This window comes from Nerophis ophidion, linkage group LG02 (genome assembly GCF_033978795.1).
Source record: "Nerophis ophidion isolate RoL-2023_Sa linkage group LG02, RoL_Noph_v1.0, whole genome shotgun sequence".
Taxonomy (NCBI): Eukaryota; Metazoa; Chordata; class Actinopteri; order Syngnathiformes; family Syngnathidae; genus Nerophis; species Nerophis ophidion.
In genome coordinates, this window is record NC_084612.1 from 1,846,150 (window position 1) to 1,866,831 (window position 20,682).

The 20,682-nt window shown below is 41.0% G+C and overlaps 1 protein-coding gene across 4 annotated transcripts in view; it reads right to left on the reverse strand.

Moving 5' to 3' along the window:
- gpatch1 (G patch domain containing 1) overlaps positions 1-17,440 on the reverse strand; it is a 29,510-nt gene extending 12,070 nt beyond the window's left edge. For 2 of the 4 annotated variants that reach the window (XM_061875805.1, XM_061875789.1), the window contains exons 1-12: positions 17,301-17,440; positions 11,176-11,310; positions 10,979-11,064; positions 10,761-10,915; positions 10,601-10,698; positions 10,469-10,527; positions 6,918-7,166; positions 6,697-6,844; positions 6,528-6,604; positions 3,107-3,323; positions 337-690; positions 18-196 (exon numbers count right to left, since the gene is read on the reverse strand). In XM_061875805.1, the coding sequence (XP_061731789.1) occupies positions 18-196; positions 337-690; positions 3,107-3,323; positions 6,528-6,604; positions 6,697-6,844; positions 6,918-7,166; positions 10,469-10,527; positions 10,601-10,698; positions 10,761-10,915; positions 10,979-11,064; positions 11,176-11,310; positions 17,301-17,370 (1,827 nt within the window). In that variant the 5' untranslated portion in view covers positions 17,371-17,440. Of the gene's footprint in view, positions 1-17; positions 197-336; positions 691-3,106; positions 3,324-6,527; positions 6,605-6,696; positions 6,845-6,917; positions 7,167-10,468; positions 10,531-10,600; positions 10,699-10,760; positions 10,916-10,978; positions 11,065-11,175; positions 11,311-17,300 lie in introns of all 4 variants that reach the window. The other 2 variants (XM_061875798.1, XM_061875784.1) reach the window with 1 other exon arrangement.
- Positions 17,441-20,682: the final 3,242 nt, after the last annotated feature.

A 20,682-nucleotide genomic window follows, 5' to 3' on the forward strand; every position in this document is an offset into this window, starting at 1 on the left:
TATCGGTCTGGACCTACCTCCTGGTCTCGGTCTACCTCCACGTTCTCGTCGTCGTCCTGGGTTTTGGCTCGAGTGAAGCGACTCGACAGCACAGAAGAGATGGGTCGGTACAAGATGGAAGCTCGGACAAACTCCTCCCCTTCCCGGCTGCGCTCCCACTCCGTCATGGCCGGATCCAAACTTTGGCCGAGGGCGTCTGAACAAAACCAACATCACACTTTTTAAAGTTTAGAAGTGATGAGCGCAGAAAGGAAAACACTCGTGCTCAAACACAGATGGACAGTCGGGTGGGAGCGGGGAGGAGCTTGAAGGTGAAATGCATGATGGGAGTGGAACCTTTTTCTCCCTCCTGGAGGCGGCTCAGGTACAAGCTGTAGCGAGCTTGCTTGCTGGCGTTCTCCTCAAAGGGCTTGAACGCGTGCAAGGTGGTGTGTCCTTTCCACGCCGCCATGGCTTCCTGCTGCTGCTTCAAACTGGAGGACGCGGCGCTGCCAAACCCACTTAGGGGCATCGGGGCGACAGGGCGCATGGTATTATGGGGGGGCGCCATTGTCGGGGCAGAGGCGGTCGTCGGAGCAGTGGCAATCGTCGGGGCAGGGGCGGTTGTCGGAACGGCGCCAGAACCGGCGCGGAGGCGGAGCAGTCGCTCTCTGTCTTCAGGCCTTAGCAGATCCATGACTGAAGTGGGACCTGAACATGAAGAGAAGGGTCATCACTTCAGAACCAATTACCGTATTTTCCAGACTATAAGGCGCACTTAAAGGCCTACTGAAACCCACTACTACCGACCATGCAGTCTGATAGTTTATATATCAATGATGAAATATTAACATTGCAACACATGCCAATACGGCCGGTTTAGTTTACTAAATTACAATTTTAAATTTCTCGCGGAATTTCTTGTGTTTGTGACGTCTCGGGTTGTAGCGGACACATTAGCCCAGCACCACTTAAGGCTAAAAGTCGTCTCTTTTCACCGCATAATTACACAGTAATTTGGACATCTGTGTTACTGAATCTTTTGCAATTTGTTCCATTAATAATGGAGACGTCAAATAAGAATGCTGTTGGTGGAAAGCGGTGGATTGCAGCTGCCTTTAGCACCGAGATACAGCCGGTGTTTGTTTGTTGTGAAGCTTTAACACAGAGCGGTCAAGCAAACATGTTTCTCTACGTCAACCAGCAAGTTTTTGGATGGGAAAATTGTGATATTAAGTCAGCTCTTACCGGAGACTTCAGTGGATTATGGGACCTCCTCCTGCAGCTGTCAAAAAGGCAGCTGTGATCTTGGCTCCTCTATTGGCTTCTCTCTGAGACACTGGCATTCACCGCAGCCATCCGACTTTCAGGTATGACTTTACAATCTCACTAAAACACTATTAAAACAATAAGCAGATAAGGGATTTTCCAGAATTATCCTAGTAAATGTGTCTAATTACATCTGAAACGCTACCACTGCCGCCGCCCGGAGCAGTCGCTTTTTCTTTTTTTGTTTTTAGTGGCTTACTCTAACTTTCCTCATCCACAAATCTTTCATCCTCGCTCAAATTAATGGGGAAATTGTCGCTTTCTCGGTCCAAATAGCTCTTGCTGCTGGAGGCTATGATTATAAACAATGTGAGGATGTGAGGAGCCCTACAACCCGTGACGTCACGCGAAAATCGTCTGCTACGTCCGGTACAGGCAAGGCTTTTTTTTTAGCGACCAAAAGTGGCAAACTTTATCATCGATGTTCTCTACTAAATCACTTCAGCAAAAATACGGCAATATCGCGAAATGATCAAGTATGACAAATAGAATGGACCTGCTATCCCCGTTTAAATAAGAAAATCTCATTTCAGTAGGCCTTTAAAGTCATTTTTTCCCCTCAAAACTCGACAGTGCGCCTTATAACCCAGTGCGTCTAATATATGGAATAATTCTGGATTTGCTTACCGATCTGGAGGTTATTTTATTTGGTACATGGTGTAATGACAAATGTAACCATTAGATGGCAGTCAAACATAAGAGATATGTGTAGACTGCACTATGATGGCAATCACACAAGAGATACATGTAGACTGCAATATGACTCAAGTAATCAACACCGACATTTTATATATTCCATTGAAAATATAGAACATTACACACAGCGCTCAAAAATCTATCAAAATATTTTAGGACGACTTTGGTAAGCTATGAAGCCACACCGCTTGATGGATTGTACTGTGCTTCAACATATGAGTATTTTTATGATGTGTGTATAAGGTAAGACATATTACCTGGCGCTTTGTTTCGAAATATTACGCAAAACCAACTTTTCTTATCTTCTGGTACTTGCTGATCTTTATTTGGGACCTGCATTAGTCCTAAAAAATTGTGTGCGTCTGCCTTTGTAGTCCATGTTGACTCCGTAGTCGATAAGCTTCTTCGTTTTCTCTATCTTCTTGTTATGGGACATTCATCCTCTGCTGTTGTCATTTCTAATATAAAGTACTGTAACGTTCTTACTTATATCTGTCAGTAAACTCGCCATGAAAGCGCTAAAAACATACCGGTGTAGTGAGTCTACATTGTTCACCCAAGGAACTTTACTTATTAGAGTTCCGGTCGGATGGTTATTCACGGTACACATTTCTGGCGTTGTTGTTGTTTCCGGATGAAGAGATGCTGCTCCGTTATTGATTGAAGTAAAGTCTGAATGTCATTAAAACAGTTAGCTCCATCTTTTGACACTTCTTCCACTCCCGTCCTTGCACGCTACACCGCTACAACAAAGATGACGGGAAGAAAACGCTGCCGAAGGTGAGCCACGTAAATAAGACAGCCCACAAAACGGCGCATCAGAAAGTGGCTTGAAGATTTGGTCTACATGTTATGTAGACCACAAGGAAGTGTTTTCAATTTACAAAAAAATAATAATATGACTACTTTAATTTTATATGAAAAAAGATCGAAAATAGACCATTCATTGGCAGTGTGCCTCATAACCCGGTGCGCCCTATGGTCCGGAAAATACGGTACTCAATTCGGCCAAACAATGATGTCATATTATTAAATATTTCCGAAACGCCTAGCTGTAATGACACCAGTCTCTACTAGGGGCGGCATAGTGTTCTTTTCCCACCTTTTAAGGAGTCTTCTCCCAGCATCGCCATTCTCTGGCCGGACACCAACTGATGACGTCCTCCCTGTGGAGGCTCCTCCTTCACCATGTGACCCCTGGATGACTTCAGAGCTTCGGCCAGTGCCGCACTGACCCCGGTCACGTGTGAGATCTCCACTGGGGGTCGAAAATGATGAACGGGCCGATAGTTGGCGGGCAGCACTGGAGGACGAAAGATCTGCAGGCAGAGGAAGAAAGGTTAGTAAGTGAATGTTTAGAGCAGTGGTTCTCAAGTGGGGGTACGCATACCCCTGGGGGTACTTGAAGGTATGCCAAGGGGTACGTGAGTTTCTTTTTAAATATTCTAAAAATAGCAACAATCCAAAAATCCTTTATAAATATATTTATTGAATAATACTTCAACAAAATATGAATGTAAGTTCATAAACTGTGAAAATAAATGCAACAATGCAATATTCAGTGTTGACAGCTAGATTTTTTGTGGACATGTTCCATAAATATTGATGATTGATGATTTCTTTTTTTGTGAAGAAATGTTTAGAATTAAGTTCATGAAACTAGATGAATCTCTATTACAATCCCCAAAGAGGGCACTTTAAGTTGATGATTACCTCTATGTGTAGAAATCTTTACTTATAATTGTATCACTTGTTTATTTTTCAACAAGTTTTTAGTTATTTTTATATCTTTTTTGCCAAATAGTTCAAGAAAGACCACTACAAATGAGCAATATTTTGCACTATTATACAATTTAATAAATCAGAAACTGATGACATAGTGCTGTATTTTACTTCTTTATCTCTTTTTTTCAACCAGAAATCCTTTGCTCGGATTAGGGGGTACTTGAATCCCCAAAAAATTTCACAGGGGGTAAATCACTGAAAAAATGTTGAGAACCACTGCACCACAGCATCAAATATTTTGTTACTTGATAAATAATACCTGTTTGCATGCTTGCCTTTTTTTAAGCTAACTTTGTAGGTATTCACCAAAGTCATATTTTGGTACTTGATGCATGTCAATGGTTTTTTGTTTTTTTATTAAATCAACATAAAAAAACCTAAGATACACTTACAATTAGTGCACCAACCCAAAAAACCTCCCTCCCCCATTTACACTCATTCACACAAAAGGGTTGTTTCTTTCTGTTATTAATATTCTGGTTCCTACAATATATATCAACACAATCTGCAAGGGATACATACAGTACAGTCCGTGAAGCACACATGATTGTAAACTAATAGTACTAACCTTTGACAGTTAATTTTACTCATTTTTATTAATTAGTAGTTTCTATGTAACTGTTTTTATACTGTTTTACTTTCTTTTTTATTCAAGAAAGGACCTTATCTTCACCAGACCAGGTTGTCAATTATAATTAGATTGTTTAAAGGGTTCTTAAAACCAGGTCTTAAAACTGTTCTGCAGGTACACACTTCAGAGTAATATATTTGGGTACTTAACACTTTCCAGATAGCATTTTACATGCTAACATTCGCAAACTAGCTTTTTAGCCAATTTAACAGGTATGAACATTAGTGTTATATATTGTAAAATTTCATTAATGCTAACTGTAAGCTAGGTATTGTTAGCATGTTAAGAAAGTATTGTTATCATGCTAGATTTTTTTTTAAGTTCATTTTGCTAGATTGACCATACGTCCTCTTTTCCCCAGACATGTCCTCTTTAGCTTAACTGTCTGGGCTCTCCGGGCAGGGTTTCTTAAATGCCTCAAATGTCCGGCATTTTGACTCAGGGTTGCGTGTATTTTCAATGTACATCCAGGGTTAAGAAGGGGTTAAAAACAAAATAAATTGTGAAGGTGTGAGCACCCAGCAGTATTCTTAAGGGAGGGACAGAGACAGAGAGAGCCAGGGAGTAGATTGAGTGACATACTTGCCAACCCTGAATTATACCAATTCAACAATACCATGAATTGATTAACGTGGACAAGTTGAAAAACTTATTGGGGTGTTACCATTTAGTGGTCAACTGTATGGAATATGTACTGTACTGTGCAATCTACTAGTAAAAGTTTCAATCAATCAATCAATCAATCAATCCTCCCGATATCCCCGGGAGACTCCCGAATTTCAGTGCCCCTCCCGAAAATATACCGAGGCATCCATTCTCCCGATTTCCACCCAGACAACAATATTTGGGGCGGGCCTTTAAGGCACTGCCTTTGCGTGCCGGCCCATTCACATAATATCTACGGCTCTACAAACACGCAAGTGAATGCAAGACATACTTGGTCAACAGCCATACAGGTCACACTGAGGGTGGCCGTGTAAACAACTTTAACACTGTTACAAATATGCGCCACACTGTGAACTCACACCAAACAAGAATGACAAATACATTTCGGGAGAACATCCGCACCGTAACACAAAAAACTAAATACCCAGAACCCCTTGCAACACTAACTCTTCCGGGACGCTACAATATACACCCCCACTACTGCCTACCACCCCACCTCAACCCCGCCCCCCCAACCCAGTTTTGTTTGACAAAAAAGGGTGCAAAACAAACAAACAAAAAAACAACATAAGAAAAACTAAAACTTTTTAAATGAGGAATAGATCTGAAGTTGATGTAGACTCCAGAGATTTAAGCGTTAAATACAAAATGTATGTATGCCCTGGCACACCATTGTCATCATTTCATGACCGAAGCAAAACACTTTTTACACTTTTATTCTGAAATAAATACACCTACAACTTATTAAATAAAAACATAGAAAAAACAACCAGCAATGGTAAAGTTTAGCTCCATGAAGGAAAGAAGAAAATGAATGAATGTTTATAACTGAATACATTTACATATGCATCCAAATTTGTCAAATTGTATTTAATGAATTAAATAACGTTTATGACAACCTTTTTCCAAAACACAATATAGAATGTGAGATATAACAGGACAATGCACACATTCATCATTTGTTTTCAAAACGTTTACCAAAAAGTGGGACCCCAAAAATTTATTGTGGGATCCCATTTTTATGACTTGATGGGGTCCCAGGGACCCCATTTTGAAAATGTCTAGTGCCAACACTGCTGTCAACAGAGGAGAAAATATGCTTTATTTAAATAAATATATTATTTATAAAGCAAGTTCAAGAATCATTAGTAAATTTTCACCTAGTCACGGCCTTGGCACGCATATATGTGTCCTCTTTTTTGGGATTTCACAATATGGTCAGCCTAATCTTGCGCATGTATTATATCTGCCCAGCTTGCTAACTGTTAGCATTTCAGTTCAGCCTTGGCTCTTTAGCATTCACAGCAAATTTCTACCAAAATTACATTCTGTGGTTCTTTCGAAAAAAATCTACTGTATATGATATACTGGTTTTGAAGGCGAGAACTACCAAAATGACCCCTGCGCCACCCTGGATAAGATGTCAAAATATGCCACTCACAGTTTTGTGTCCTTCAGTATTCTGTGCCAAAGTAAAACCTTCCACGATTTTGCCGATGTAGGCTGCCTCCTTGAGGTCTGAAAACACAAGTTATGTAAAGTTGCGTTGCAATTCTTCTTCTTCGTTGGTTGCAGAGAGAAGTCCTTTAACGTCGTTTAAGGTTTCTCACTTGGCTTTCTGGCCTTGCGCTCAGGTGCCGTCCATCCGTAGAGGCCGTCTCCAGGCTCCTCCCCATCCAGCACTACGTCATATTTGGACATGGAGTCTTTGTGATACACATCTTCGTCGTCATCCTCCAGCGCCCCCACGCCAAAGGCCTACGGGTCAAAGGTCACAGGCACCAGTCAGCTAAAAGGTCTTCCCCTGAAGAGCGGGGACCACACCTCTCACCTGACCGGCCACGCCGCGTCGCCGCGAGCTCTTCGGAGCTTCTCCGAAGAGTCGACTCCTGGCGTCGGAGGTCGGCTGGAACAAGTCGATGTGCTCGACGGCCCCCCGGCCCTGCAGAGCCAGGCCCGGGTCCAGACCGCTGTAGCCCAGACCCTGAGGCCCGGTCCTGGGACTGAAGTCCACCGCGCTCACGTCTTTGGGGGCGAAGGTCACGTTCTCGGGAGCAAACTCTTCATCGTCTTCTTCCTCCTGTGGGACACGGTGCCAATCAGAACGAGACTGGTCGACCCTAAGCTCCCATTGTAAATGTTGTAAATACACATCTTCATATGTATAGAAAGGGTGGTCCTAAAGAGGTAGGCATTTTTTGGAGGTCTCAAGAAGGTAACAAAAGAATCATCTTTTTTCCCCCCCCAAAACCTTTATTAATAATATTCAACATTATTCATAGAATCAAATAAATAATAATAATCAAAACAGCGCCAGTGGGTTCTTTTTGTTTCTGTAATATTACACTGTTTTTGCATAAAATTTAATTTTTTATGTCAAATTATTGCTTTTTAATGGACGGCGTGGCACAGTGGGAGAGTGGCCGTGCGCAACCCGGGGGTCCTGGTTCAAATCTCACCTAGAACCAACCTCGTCATGTCCGTTGTGTCCTGAGCAAGACACTTCACCCTAGCTCCTGGTGGGTGCTGGTTGGCGCCTTGCATGGCAGCTCCCTCCATCAGTGTGTGAATGTGTGTGTGTAAATGTGGAAGTAGTGTCAAAGCGCTTTGAGTACCTTGAAGGTAGAAAAGCGCTATACAAGTACAACCCATTTATCATTTAATGCAAAATGGTGACAGTTGTCATATAAAGTTCTGACTTGTATCACAATATTGCCAATTTTGCTGTTGTTCTTGTAAAATATGAAATTTTTGGAGTAAAATGATGACAATTGCCAAGTTAAATTTCCAATTACTATTATAATATTGCCAACATTATTAAGTATGCTTATAAAATTGTGACTTTTATTCAGTAAAATTCCAAGTTTTACTACAATATTGCACAAATGTTCAGTTTTTGACTTGTGTTGAGTAAAATTACAACTTTTCTTATAGTACCGCCAAAATTCTACGTTTTTCTTGTGAAATTGTGACCTTTTTCTTGTGAAATTCCAACTCATTTTTCACAACAAGCTTTTTTATATTTGCATAGTATGTATACATTACTAATGTTATAAATACTAATCTTTATATATCTAGAAAGTGTGGTCCTAAAGACGTAGGCATTTTTTGGAGGTCTTAAGAAGGTGACAAATACAAGAATCCAATTTTTTTTTTTTATGTTATATTTCTAATACCTTTATTTATAATATTCAACATTTACATACAATCAAAGAATAATAATAATCAAAACAAGTACAGAAACAGTACAAAACAGCGCCAGGGAGTTCTTTCTGTTTCTGTAACATTGCACTATTTTCTCATAAAATAAAAATGTTTTATGTAAAATTATTACTTTTGATTGCAAAATGGTGACAGTTGTCATATAAAATTCTGACTTGTATCACAATATTGCCTATTTTTCTGTTGTTCTTGTAAAATATGACATTTTTGGAGTAAAATGATGACAATTGCTAAGTAAAATTTCCAATTACTATCATAATTTTGCCAACATTATTAAGTATCTTTATCAAATTTTGACTTTTATTAAGTAAAATTCCAATTTTTACTACAATATTGCACAAATGTTCAGTTTTTGACCTGTGTTGAGTAAAATTATGACTTTTATTGTAGTACCGCCAAAATTCTACGTTATTCTTGTGAAATTGTGACCTTTTTCTTGTGAAATTCCAACTCATTTTTCACGACAAGCTTTTTTATATTTGCATAGTATGTATATGTTACTAATGTTATAAATACTAATCTTTATATATCCAGAAAGGGTGGTCCTAAAGACGTAGGCATTTTTTGGAGGTCTTAAGAAGGTGACAAATACAAGAATACTATTTTTTTTTTAATGTTATATTTTTAATACCTTTATTTATAATATTCAACATTTACATACAATCAAATAAATAATAGTAATCAAAACAAGTACAGAAACAGTACAAAACAGCGCCAGGGAGTTATTTCTGTTTCTGTAACATTGCATTATTTTCTCATAAAATAAAAGTGTTTTATGTAAAATTATTACTTTTTAATGCAAAATGGTGACAGTCGTCATATAAAATTCTGACTTGTATCACAATATTTCCAATTTTTCTGTTGTTCTTGTAAAATATGACATTTTTGGAGTAAAATGATGACAATTGCCAAGTAAAATTTCCAATTACTACAATAATATTGCCCACATTATTAAGTGTTCTTATAAAATTGTGACTTTTATTAGGTAAAATTCCGATTTTTACTATATTGCACAAACATTCAGTTTTTCTTGTAAGATTTTGACTTGCGTTGAGTAAAATTACGACTTTTATTAGAGTACCTCCAAAATTCAGAGTTTTTTCTTGTGAAATTGTGACCTTTTTCTTGTGAAATTCCAACTCATTTTTCACATCAAGCTTTTTTATATTTGTATAGTATGTATATATTATTTATGGTGTACATACAAATCTTTATATATCCAGAACGGGTGGTCCTAAAGAGATAGGCATTTTTTGGAGGTCTGAAGAAGGTAACAAATACAAGAATCATCTTCTTTTTATTTTATTGTTTACTTTTTCAAAACATTTATTTATAATAATCAAAATGTACATACAATCAAATAAATACTACTAATCAGAACAAGTGCAATATTACAGAAACAACTCCCTGACGTTGTTTTGTACTGTTTCTGTACTTGATTTGATTATTATTATTTTTATGATTGTAAGTAAATGTTAAATATTATAAACAAAGGTATTAAAAATATAAAACACAAAACAAAACCAATGATTCTTGTATTTGTTACCTTCTTCAGACCTCCAAAAAATGCCTACCTCTTTAGGACCACCCTTTCTGGATATATAAAGATTTGTATGTACACCATAAATATATATACATACTATAAAAAATACAAAAAGGATTGTTGTGAAAAATGAGTTGGAATTTACAAGATAAAGGTCACAATTCCACAAGAAAAACGTAGAATTTTGGCGGTACTATGATAAAAGTCGTAATTTAACTCAACGCAAGTCAAAATTTTACAAGAAAAACTGAAAATTTGTGCAATATTATAGTAAAAATTGGAATTGTACTCAATAAAAGTCACAATTTTATAAGAACACTTAATAATGTTGGCAATATTATAATAGTAATTGTAAATTTTACTTGGCAAAATGATGACAAAGTCATCATTTTACTCCAAACATGTCATATTTTACAAGAACAACAGAAAAAATTGAAATATTGTGATAAAAGTCAGAATTTTATATGACAAATGTCACCGTTTTGCATTGAAAAGTAATAATTTTACATAATTTTTATTTTTATTTTATGAGAAAATAGAGCAATATTACAAAAACAGAAATAACTCCCTATAATGTTCAACATACAATCAAATAAATAAATAGATATGTCACTTACCTCTGAACCCTCCGAGCCGTTGGGAGGCGGAGCACAGCCGTACACTCTGACGGCGCTGTCTGCTGGCGTGGGAAACATCACTTTTTGCTCAAACATCCATCATGGTGGCGTGGCAGCTCATCCAAACCTTACCTGTGCGTTGGCGGCGAGCCCTCCTCTTCACACGAGGCCCCACCCCCTGTCCCGGTTTCCAGCCCATCTTCGTCAGGAGCTCCACGCCCACCGACGACCTGCCGCACAAGAACACCATCAATTCCACCGGATTCTTTCTCAGTCGGTCTGCGGCAGCTACCTGGCTGGGGCGATCAGCTCCTCCAGCAAGGTGTCCCCGGGGATGACCGCCGTCTGCGCGTTCACCGCCCTCGCCTTGTCCCCGGCGTTCTGGCCGGACGCGAACGGCTGTGTGGTGGTGATTTGGGCGGGAGCGATGCCGTGCTCGCCCATGTCCTGAGGGCAACAACGACACGCCAGTCAGCGACGTCACAGTGAAAAAGGCGGCGAGGATCGTACCTCCTCATCCATGAAGTCTTCTGGTGTGGCATGATGCTTGTCCGCCTTCTGTTGCCGTGACGACACAAAAGTCGACGGCGTCCACCCTAAAGTCAGAACGGCATGAGAAGCACACATGTGACTATTGAACGTCACGCTCCATGACAATCGGCCTCATTAAGTCCTCAGAAGGTTTCTTCCGCAGGAAGTGAGCTGACCTTCTTTAGAGCCCACGGTGTTGTAATAACCAGCAGAGAAGCCTCCGGTGAAGGCGCCATGGAACCTCTGGTACCGCCCCTTTTCATCCTTGACCGTCTGCTCGTGGAGGGGGATTGGCTTCTTTGGACCCTCGTCTGGAACACAAACGCGCGTGTCAGTAATAGTGATGTGCAGTTCAATACTGAAACATCGATACCGCCGATATCAGACCTTGATGCGCTAATATCCGTTCTTCAAACCAAATATTAATACTTTGGATTAGAGATGTCCAGTAATGGCTATTTCGCCGATATCCCGATATTGTCCAACTCTTAATTACCGATTCCGATATCAACCGATACCGATATAAACAGTCGTACAATTAACACATTATTATGCCTAATTTTGTTGTGATGCACCGCTGGGTGCATTAAACAATTTAAAAAGGTTTTCCAAAATTCATCAACTCAAACTATGTAAAAAAATGCCATATTTATTATTGAAGTCACATAGTGCATCATTTTTTTTTAACATGCCTCAAAACAGCAGCTTGGAATTTGGGACATGCTCTCCCTGAGAGTGCATGAGGAGGTTGAGGTGGGCGGTGTTGGGCGGGTATTAGGGGATAGCGGGGGGTGTACATTGTAGCGTCCCAGAAGAGTTAGTGCTGCAAGGGGTTCTCGGTATTTGTTCTGTTGTGTTTATGTTGTGTTACGCTGCAGATGTTCTCCCGAAATGTGTTTGTCATTCTTGTTTGGTGTGGGTTCACTGTGTGGCGCATGTTTGTAACAGTGTTAAAGTTGTTTATACGGCCACCCTCAGTGTGACCTGTATGGCTGTTGATCAAGTATGCGTGGCATCCACATGTGTGTGTGAAAAGCCGTAGATATTATTTGATTGGGCCGGCACGCAAAGGCAGTGCCTTTAAGGTTTATTGGCGCTCTGTACGTTTCCCTACGTTTTCCGTTCGGGCTCCAGTACTCTGGAATGCCCTCCCGGTAACAGTTCGAGATGCTACCTCAGTAGAAGCATTTAAGTCTCATCTTAAAACTCATCTGTATACTCTAGCCTTTAAATAGACCTCCTTTTTAGACCAGTTGATCTGCCGCTTCTTTTCTTTCTCCTATGTCCCCCCCTCCCTTGTGGAGGGGGTCCGGTCCGATGACCATGGATGAAGTACTGACTGTCCAGAGTCGAGACCCAGGATGGACCGCTCGTCGGGACCCAGGATGGACCGCTCGCCTGTATCGGTTGGGGACATCTCTACGCTGCTGATCCGCTTGAGATGGTTTCCTGTGGACGGGACTCTCGCTGCTGTCTTGGAGCCACTATGGATTGAACTTTCACAGTATCATGTTAGACCAGCTCGACATCCATTGCTTTCGGTCCCCTAGAGGGGGGGGGGTTTCCCACATCTGAGGTCCTCTCCAAGGTTTCTCATAGTCAGCATTGTCACTGGCGTCCCACTGGATGTGAATTCTCCCTGCCCACTGGGTGTGAGTTTTCCTTGCCCTTTTGTGGGTTCTTCCGAGGATGTTGTAGTCGTAATGATTTGTGCAGTCCTTTGAGACATTTGTGATTTTGGGCTATATAAATAAACATTGATTGATTGATTGATGGTCTGTGTACAACTCCGTACAGCGGCGTTTTAAAAAGTCTGCGGTGTGTATTCTCTAAACACTGCAGGACACCAGAGTCTTAATATCGGATAAGTTAAAAATGATCTACAGTCAGCAAAGTCGAGACAGGATTTCACTACGTCCGATTACTATGTATCCACTATTTTTACTTTGAACACTTTACACACAAGTGGATGAAGGGCATACTTAGTCAACATCCGTACATGTCCAACTAAGGGTGGCTGTATGAACAACGCCAACACTGTCATAAACATGTGCCATGTAGTGAAACCGCACTAAAAAACAATGACAAACACATTTTGGGAGAATATTTACACCTCAACACAACATAAACACTACAGAACAAATTCCCAGAATTGTCTCCAGCACCAACTCTACAAAAAACAAACGCCATTGGTGGATCTACACCTAACATCCACTGTATTGATACCAAATACAGGAGCTTATCTAGTCGATATTACTAATACATCGATATTTTTTAGCATCACAAAACTTTATTTTGTTGGGGGTTTATAAACTCAGGAAATATGTCCCTGGCCACATGAGGACTTTAAATATGACCAATGTACGATATTGTAACTACAAACCCCGTTTCCATATGAGTTGGGAAATTGTGTTAGATGTAAATATAAATGGAACACAATGATTTACGTGGCTTGGCATCGTCTTGCTGAAATAAGCAGGGGCGTCCATGATAACGTTGCTTGGATGACAACATATGTTGCTCCAAAACCTGTATGGACCATTCAGCATTAATGGTGCCTTCACAGATGTGTAAGTTACCCATGCCTTGGGCACTAATACACCCCCATACCATCACAGATGCTGGCTTTTGAACTTTGCACCTATAACAATCCGGATGGTTATTTTCCTCTTTGTTCCGGAGGACACCACGTCCACAGTTTCCAAATATAATTTTAAATGTAGACTTGTCAGACCACAGAACACTTTTCCACTTTGCAACAATCCATCAAGATGAGCTCTGGCCCAGCGAAGCCTGCGGCGTTTCCTGGGTGTTGTTGATAAATGGGCTTTGCTTTGCATAGTAGAGTTTTAACTTGCACTTACAGATATAGCGACCGACTGTAGTTACTGACAGTAGTTTTATGAAGTGTTCCTGAGCCCATGTGGTGATATCCTTTACACACTGATGTCAGTTTTTGATGCATTACCGCCTGAAAGATCAAAGATCCGTAATATCATCGCTTACGTGCAGTAATTTCTCCAGATTTTCTAAACTTTTTGATGATTTTACGGACCGTAGATGATAAAATCCCTAAATTCTTTGCAATAGCTTGTTGAGAAAATCTTGTTCTAAAACTGTTCGACAATTTGCTTACAAATTGGTGACCCTCGCCCCATCCTTGTTTGGGAATTACTTAGCATTTCATGGAAGCTGTTTTTATTCCCAATCATGGCACCCACCTGTTCTCAATTAGCTTGCACACTTGTGGGATGTTCCAAATATGTGTTTGATAAGCATTCCTCAACTTTATCAGTATTTATTGCCACCTTTCCCAACTTCTTTGTCACGTGTTGCTGGCATCAAATTCTAAAGTTAATGATTATTTGCACCAAAAAAAAATTGTTTATCAGTTTGAGCATCAAATCTGTTGCCTTTGTAGCATATTCAACTGAATATGGGTTGAAAATGATTTGCAAATCATTGTATTCTGTTTATATTTAAATCTAACACAATTTCCCAACTCATATGGAAACGGGGTTTGTATTTGGCTTGATACCCAAATTTGTGGTATCATCCAAAAATAATGGAGAGTATCAAAAAACAGAAGAATAAGTTATTATTACATTTGAACAGAAATGTAGATAGAACATGTTAAAAGAGAAAGTGAGCAGATATTAACAGTAAAATAATTAATTTTCTAACACTTGTCCTGAATTATTGTTACAAAATAATAGAAAGGAAAATGACACAATATGTACCTCTGCAGCTAAATTAGGAGCCTTTGTTTGTTTACTTAAAGCTAAAGACAAATTGTGTTGTTTGTTCACTATTTTATTTAAGGACAAACTTGAAATAAGAAACATATGTTGAATGTAGGGCTTCACGGTGGCAGAGGGGTTAGTGCGCCTGCCTCACAATACGAAGGTCCTGCAGTCCTGGGTTCAAATCCAGGCTCGGGATCTTTCTGTGTGGAGTTTGCATGTTCTCCCCGTGAATGCGTGGGTTCCCTCCGGGTACTCCGGCTTCCTCCCACTTCCAAAGACATGCACCTGGGGATAGGTTGATTGGCAACACTAAATTGGCCCTAGTGTGTGAATGTTGTCTGTCTATCTGTGTTGGCCCTGTGATGAGGTGGCGACTTGTCCAGGGTGTACCCCGCCTTCCGCCCGATTGTAGCTGAGACAGCCGCCAGCGCCCCCCGCGACCCCAAAAGGGAATAAGCGGTAGAAAATGGATGGATGGATGGATGTTTAATGTACCGTGAGATTTTTTGCTAAAATGAAGCCAATAATTACATTTTTTTGGGGTCCCCTTTATTTGGAAAAGTACGAAATACATTTTAGTACCGGTACCAAAATATTGGTATCAGGACAACACTACTCCAGTGTAACACAAACAAAACGACCTCAGCATAACACAAACAATTTGGGTTAACATAAACTCACATCCAGAGGTGGGTAGTAACGTGCTACATTTACTCCGTTACATTTACTTGAGTAACTTTTGGGATAAATTGTACTTCTACGACTAGTTTTTATGCGACATAATTTACTTGAGTATATTTATAGAGAAGAAACGCTACTTTTACTCCGCTCCATTTATCAACATTCGGCTCGCTACTCGCTACTTTTTTTTATCGATCTGCTAATGTTTGTTTTGGTTTATGACAGAGCTTCAAAGTAGGATCCACGCATGCCTGCGTTTCACCAATCACATGCAGTCACTTGGTTCAAATTGTTGGACCAATCAAACAGAGCCAGGCGGTCACATGACCCGATTTATACGAGTTGAAAAACGTATTGGGGTGTTACCATTTAGTGGTCAATTGTGCAGAATATGTACTGTACTGTGCAATCTAATAATAAAAGTTTCAATCAATCAATAAAAAGTGTAAAGGAAAAAAGACACTTTTTATTTCAACCGTACTTCCCGTCAAAAGCCTAAAGACTGATCGCACAGTTCCTGTCTTCACAATAAAAGCGCCGCTCCATTGCGCCTGCGCTAACAAAAATAAGAGTCTCCGAAAGCCAGCGCAAACAAGCTAGCAAACTACGGAGTTTGCTGCCAATGTATTTCTTGTATAGTGTTTAAAAACGAATATGGAAGCTGGACAAACAAGATGCCAAAAACCAACTACTTTCATGTGGTATTAGACAGAAAAGAGGAACTTTTTTCTCCTCCATTTGAAAACGTGGACGTCTGATTCCAATCAATGCAAGTCATCAGAATCAGGTAATACACCAACTTATATTCTTGTCTTCATGAAAGATAGGAGTCTATAAGTTAAACATGCATGTATATTCATTAAAACACCTTCAACATGTGAACAAAAACGGCAAAATAAATAAATATAAACGATATACTGTATATATAAATGTATGTACATATATATATATATATATATATATATGATTTGTGTGTGTATGTATGATATGTGTGTGTATGCATATGAGGTAGATCACCTCGACTTGGTCATTTATTAAGTAATTGATAAACGTTGAAAAACTTATTGGGGTGTTACCATTTAGTGGTCAATTGTACGGAATATGTACTGTACTGTGCAATCTACTAATACAAGTTTTAATCAATCAATCAAATCAATGAATGCCTACTGAGGCTATGGTGCTGTTAAGTTGTTGTGGCTCAATGTGCCATTTTTTTAATTTTATTTTAATGTACTATTATTTAATATATATTATTGTTTTAGTTGCTTAAGAGATATTCCTGGCTGTGAATTTGCTCATTGCTATTTTTATGTTTTTGTGCATTATTTGTTGCCGTAATCGGGTTACTCATCAGTTACTCAGTACTTGAGTAGTTTTTTCACAACATACTTTTTACTTTTACTCAAGTAAATATTTGGGTGACGACTCCTTACTTTTACTTGAGTAATAAATCTCTAAAGTAACAGTATTCTTACTTGAGTACAATTTCTGGCTACTCTACCCACCTCTGCTGACATCACTGTGACAAACACATAACATCCATCCATCCATTTCCTAGCAATTGTCCCTACTTATGCATTAAACTACAGTGTAAACACAGACATGTTAAAACAACATGAATGCAAGATCTGCCGCTCACACACTCCTAAATATATCTCATTTATTTGTCATATGTATTTCTAAATAAGGATGATAACACTCATAGTGTGTCATCACATTAACATACACTTGGAGAGTGTGCCTCACGCTCAGCTAAGCTAACATGTCACAGCGCCACACGACAACGTTTTTCTTACACTTGGCGTCATTCTAAATACTCCCTGCCACACAAATGACTGAGAAAGGTCACAAAACCTGCCGCAGACATAGTTTACCTTCTTCCAGAGGCTCCAGGGGAGTCCCATACACCACAAAATCCTTAGGACAGCCACCGTCAGCCGCCATGTTGCTATCGCCAGTACAGCGGCCGCGGAAGGACAAAACTCTTCTAGGGGCAAGTCAGAACAAAGTGGCAGAGTGACATCTGGCGTTCAGTTGGTAGAACTACAAGTTTCAATCCATATACTGTACTTTAGACTTAGACTTCATTTTATTGTCATTCAAATTTGAACTTTACAGTAATGATAAGAACAAAATGTTGCATTAGCTCGTTTTAGTGCAGAATAAAAGAGCATTAAGGTGTAGAAATCTGCGTTCAAAGGACTCCGGCTTATTAGTGATCCCCAAAGCCCAAAAAAAGTCTGCGGGCTGTAGAGCTTTTTCATTTCGGGCTCCAGTACTCTGGAATGCCCTCCCGGTAACAGTTCGAGATGCTACCTCAGTAGAAGCATTTAAGTCTCACCTTAAAACTCATTTGTATACTCTAGCCTTTAAATAGACTCCCTTTTTAGACTAGTTGATCTGCCGTTTCTTTTCTTTTTCTTCTATGTCCCACTCTCCTTTGTGGAGGGAGTCCGGTCCGATCCGGTGGCCATGTACTGCTCGCCTGTGTATCGGCTGGGGACATCTCTGCGCTGCTGATCAGCCTCCGCTTGGGATGGTTTCCTGCTGGCTCTGCTGTGAACGGGACTCTCGCTGCTGTGTTGGATCCGCTTTGGACTGGACTCTCGCGACTGTGTTGGATCCATTATGGATTGATCTTTCACAGTATCATGTTCTCATATGTTCTCATAGTCATCAGTATCATCAGTATCACAGTATCATGTTCTCATAGTCATCATTGTCACCGACGTCCCACTGGGTGTGAGTTTTCCTTGCCCTTATGTGGGCCTACCGAGGATGTCGTGGTGGTTTGTGCAGCCCTTTGAGACACTAGTGATTTAGGGCTATATAAGTAAACATTGATTGATTGATTGATAGATATAAATAAATAGACTATTGTACAGATAAATATATGGCACTTGGTGTTATAATTACACATGATGTTAGTGCGTCTGCCTCACAATACGAAGCTCCTGCAGTCCTGGGTTCAAATCCAGGCTCGGGATCTTTCTGTGTGGAGTTTGCATGTTCTCCCCGTGAATGCGTGGGTTCCCTCCGGGTACTCCGGCTTCCTCCCACCTCCAAAGACATGCACCTGGGGATAGATTGATTGGCAACACTAAATTGGCCCTAGTGTGTGAATGTGAGTGTGAATGTTGTCTGTCTATCTGTGTTGGCCCTGCGATGAGGTGGCGACTTGTCCAGGCAGTACCCCGCCTTCCGCCCGATTGTAGCTGAGATAGGCGCCAGCGCCCCCCGCGACCCCGTAAGGGAATAAGTGGTAGAAAATGGATGGGTGGATGATGTAAGTGACACAAATCTTTGTTGACAGAAGTGTTTTTATTCTTCACATTTTTGCATTGTTGGAAAGCCAGATGAGGTGGTTCGGGCATCAGGTCAGGATGCCACCCGAACGCCTCGCGAGGGCCGGTAGGAGGCCACGGGGTAGACCCAGGACACATTGGGAGGACTATGTCTCCCCGGCTGGCCTGGGAACGCCCCGGGATCCCCCGGGAGGAGCTGGACAAAATGGCTGGGGAGAGGGAAGTCTGGGCTTTCCATGCTTAGGCTGCTGCCCCCGTGACCCGACCTCGGATAAGCGGAAGGAGGTGGATGGATGGAAATCATTAGTAGAATGGAGGCTTCTCACAGGATTATCTGTATGTATTATTGGCTGCATTTCTCATAGTTGTTTGTGTGCCATGTTGTTACGGACCACAGCAAACGTTACCTAGCTTGCAAAGGTTGTAATTGTCACATGTGGATCGCATTTTACTGCGGGATCGTTCCTCCAGTGCAGTGAAGAGTGAAGTGAATTGAATTATATTTATACAGCGTTTTTCAAGTGACTCAAAGCGCTTTACATAGTGAAACCCAATATCTAAGTTACATTTAAACCAGTGTGGGTGGCACTGGGAGCGGGTGGGTAAAGTGTCTTGCCCAAGGACACAACGGCAGTAACTAGGATGGCACAAGCGGGAATCGAACCTGAAACCCTCAAGTTGCTGGCACGGCCACTCTACCAACCGAGCTATGCCGCCCCCAGTGCAAACATGGACACTCTGGACAACAACGTAAAGGTAAGATGATTTAATAACAAAAACACTGGTACAACAAAAAGACGAAATACACAAAAGAAACACATGCCGAACGCACGGAAGCTAACGCTAAAACTAGCACAGGTTCAGGAAACAAGAATAGCATACGTGATTGTTGCTTACCGCAAACAAGGGACCAAGACCGACTGACGGAACAAGGCAGGCTTGAATAGGAAAGTAATGAACAAAAACAGGTGTGCGTCCAGAACCCGCAGCAGGTGAAATTAATACATTACCATGGTGACCAAACTAACTCACAAGGTGCACAAACAAAGGGAGTCCAAACTAACAGAAAATAACTAAACTAAACATGATCCAGACCACGGATCATGACAGTAATAAATCCATTAGAAGAAGACAGTCTGCCGTTTCTTTAAATTTGGACACACACATCCCACGTCTGTAGCTGGTCCAAAATGCAGCTGCCCGACTTTTAACCAACACAAGAAAAAGAGTGTCACGGCGCGGATTCGAACCCAAGATCCTTCCTCAGCAGATTCCCACACTCCTTCTGGCAGCCTGCTAAAACATGCCCCCGCACGCTTCGATCGCTCCACGCCCACTCTTCGCCGCAGCTGCAGGAGGCCTGCCATCAAAGCGCCTGGCAACAATCAATGGAGCAGCATAAAATCCAATCAGTCCTTGGATCCTGTGCCAGAACGTTGTTAACTCCTCGTAGTAAGCTTCCCTCTCGTTGTCCTCGCCTCGTGTTGTCCCTTTTGCCTGTTTTGCCTCGCTGACTTGTTCCTTGTCCTCTTTGCAGTTGCCTCCCTCGATCCTCGACCACTCGCCTGGACTCGGACCTCGTTTGCTTGCTGCCTGCCTCTCGACCTCTTGCCTGTCCCCGGATCCTTCTTGTGCCTACCCCTCTTTGACCAGACGAAAGTTCATTCATCACGCACATACAACACCCTCTTGTATTATTCACATGATTAACTTTCCACTTAATCCTGCAGCCAACATTTAGAGTAGCATACACATCCCACACAATCATCAAAGGTTCCAATAAACCTGGTAACCTGAGTTCTCCTTCCAGTCCTCACGTACACAACAAAGAGAGCATATTACGCCTGTTTTAGCCTCCTTCCACTGGCTGCCTGTGTCTTTTAGAGTCAATTTTAAAAGGATTTTAATCGTTTTTAAATCATTGCGGGGTCTTGCCCTACCATACCTCTCT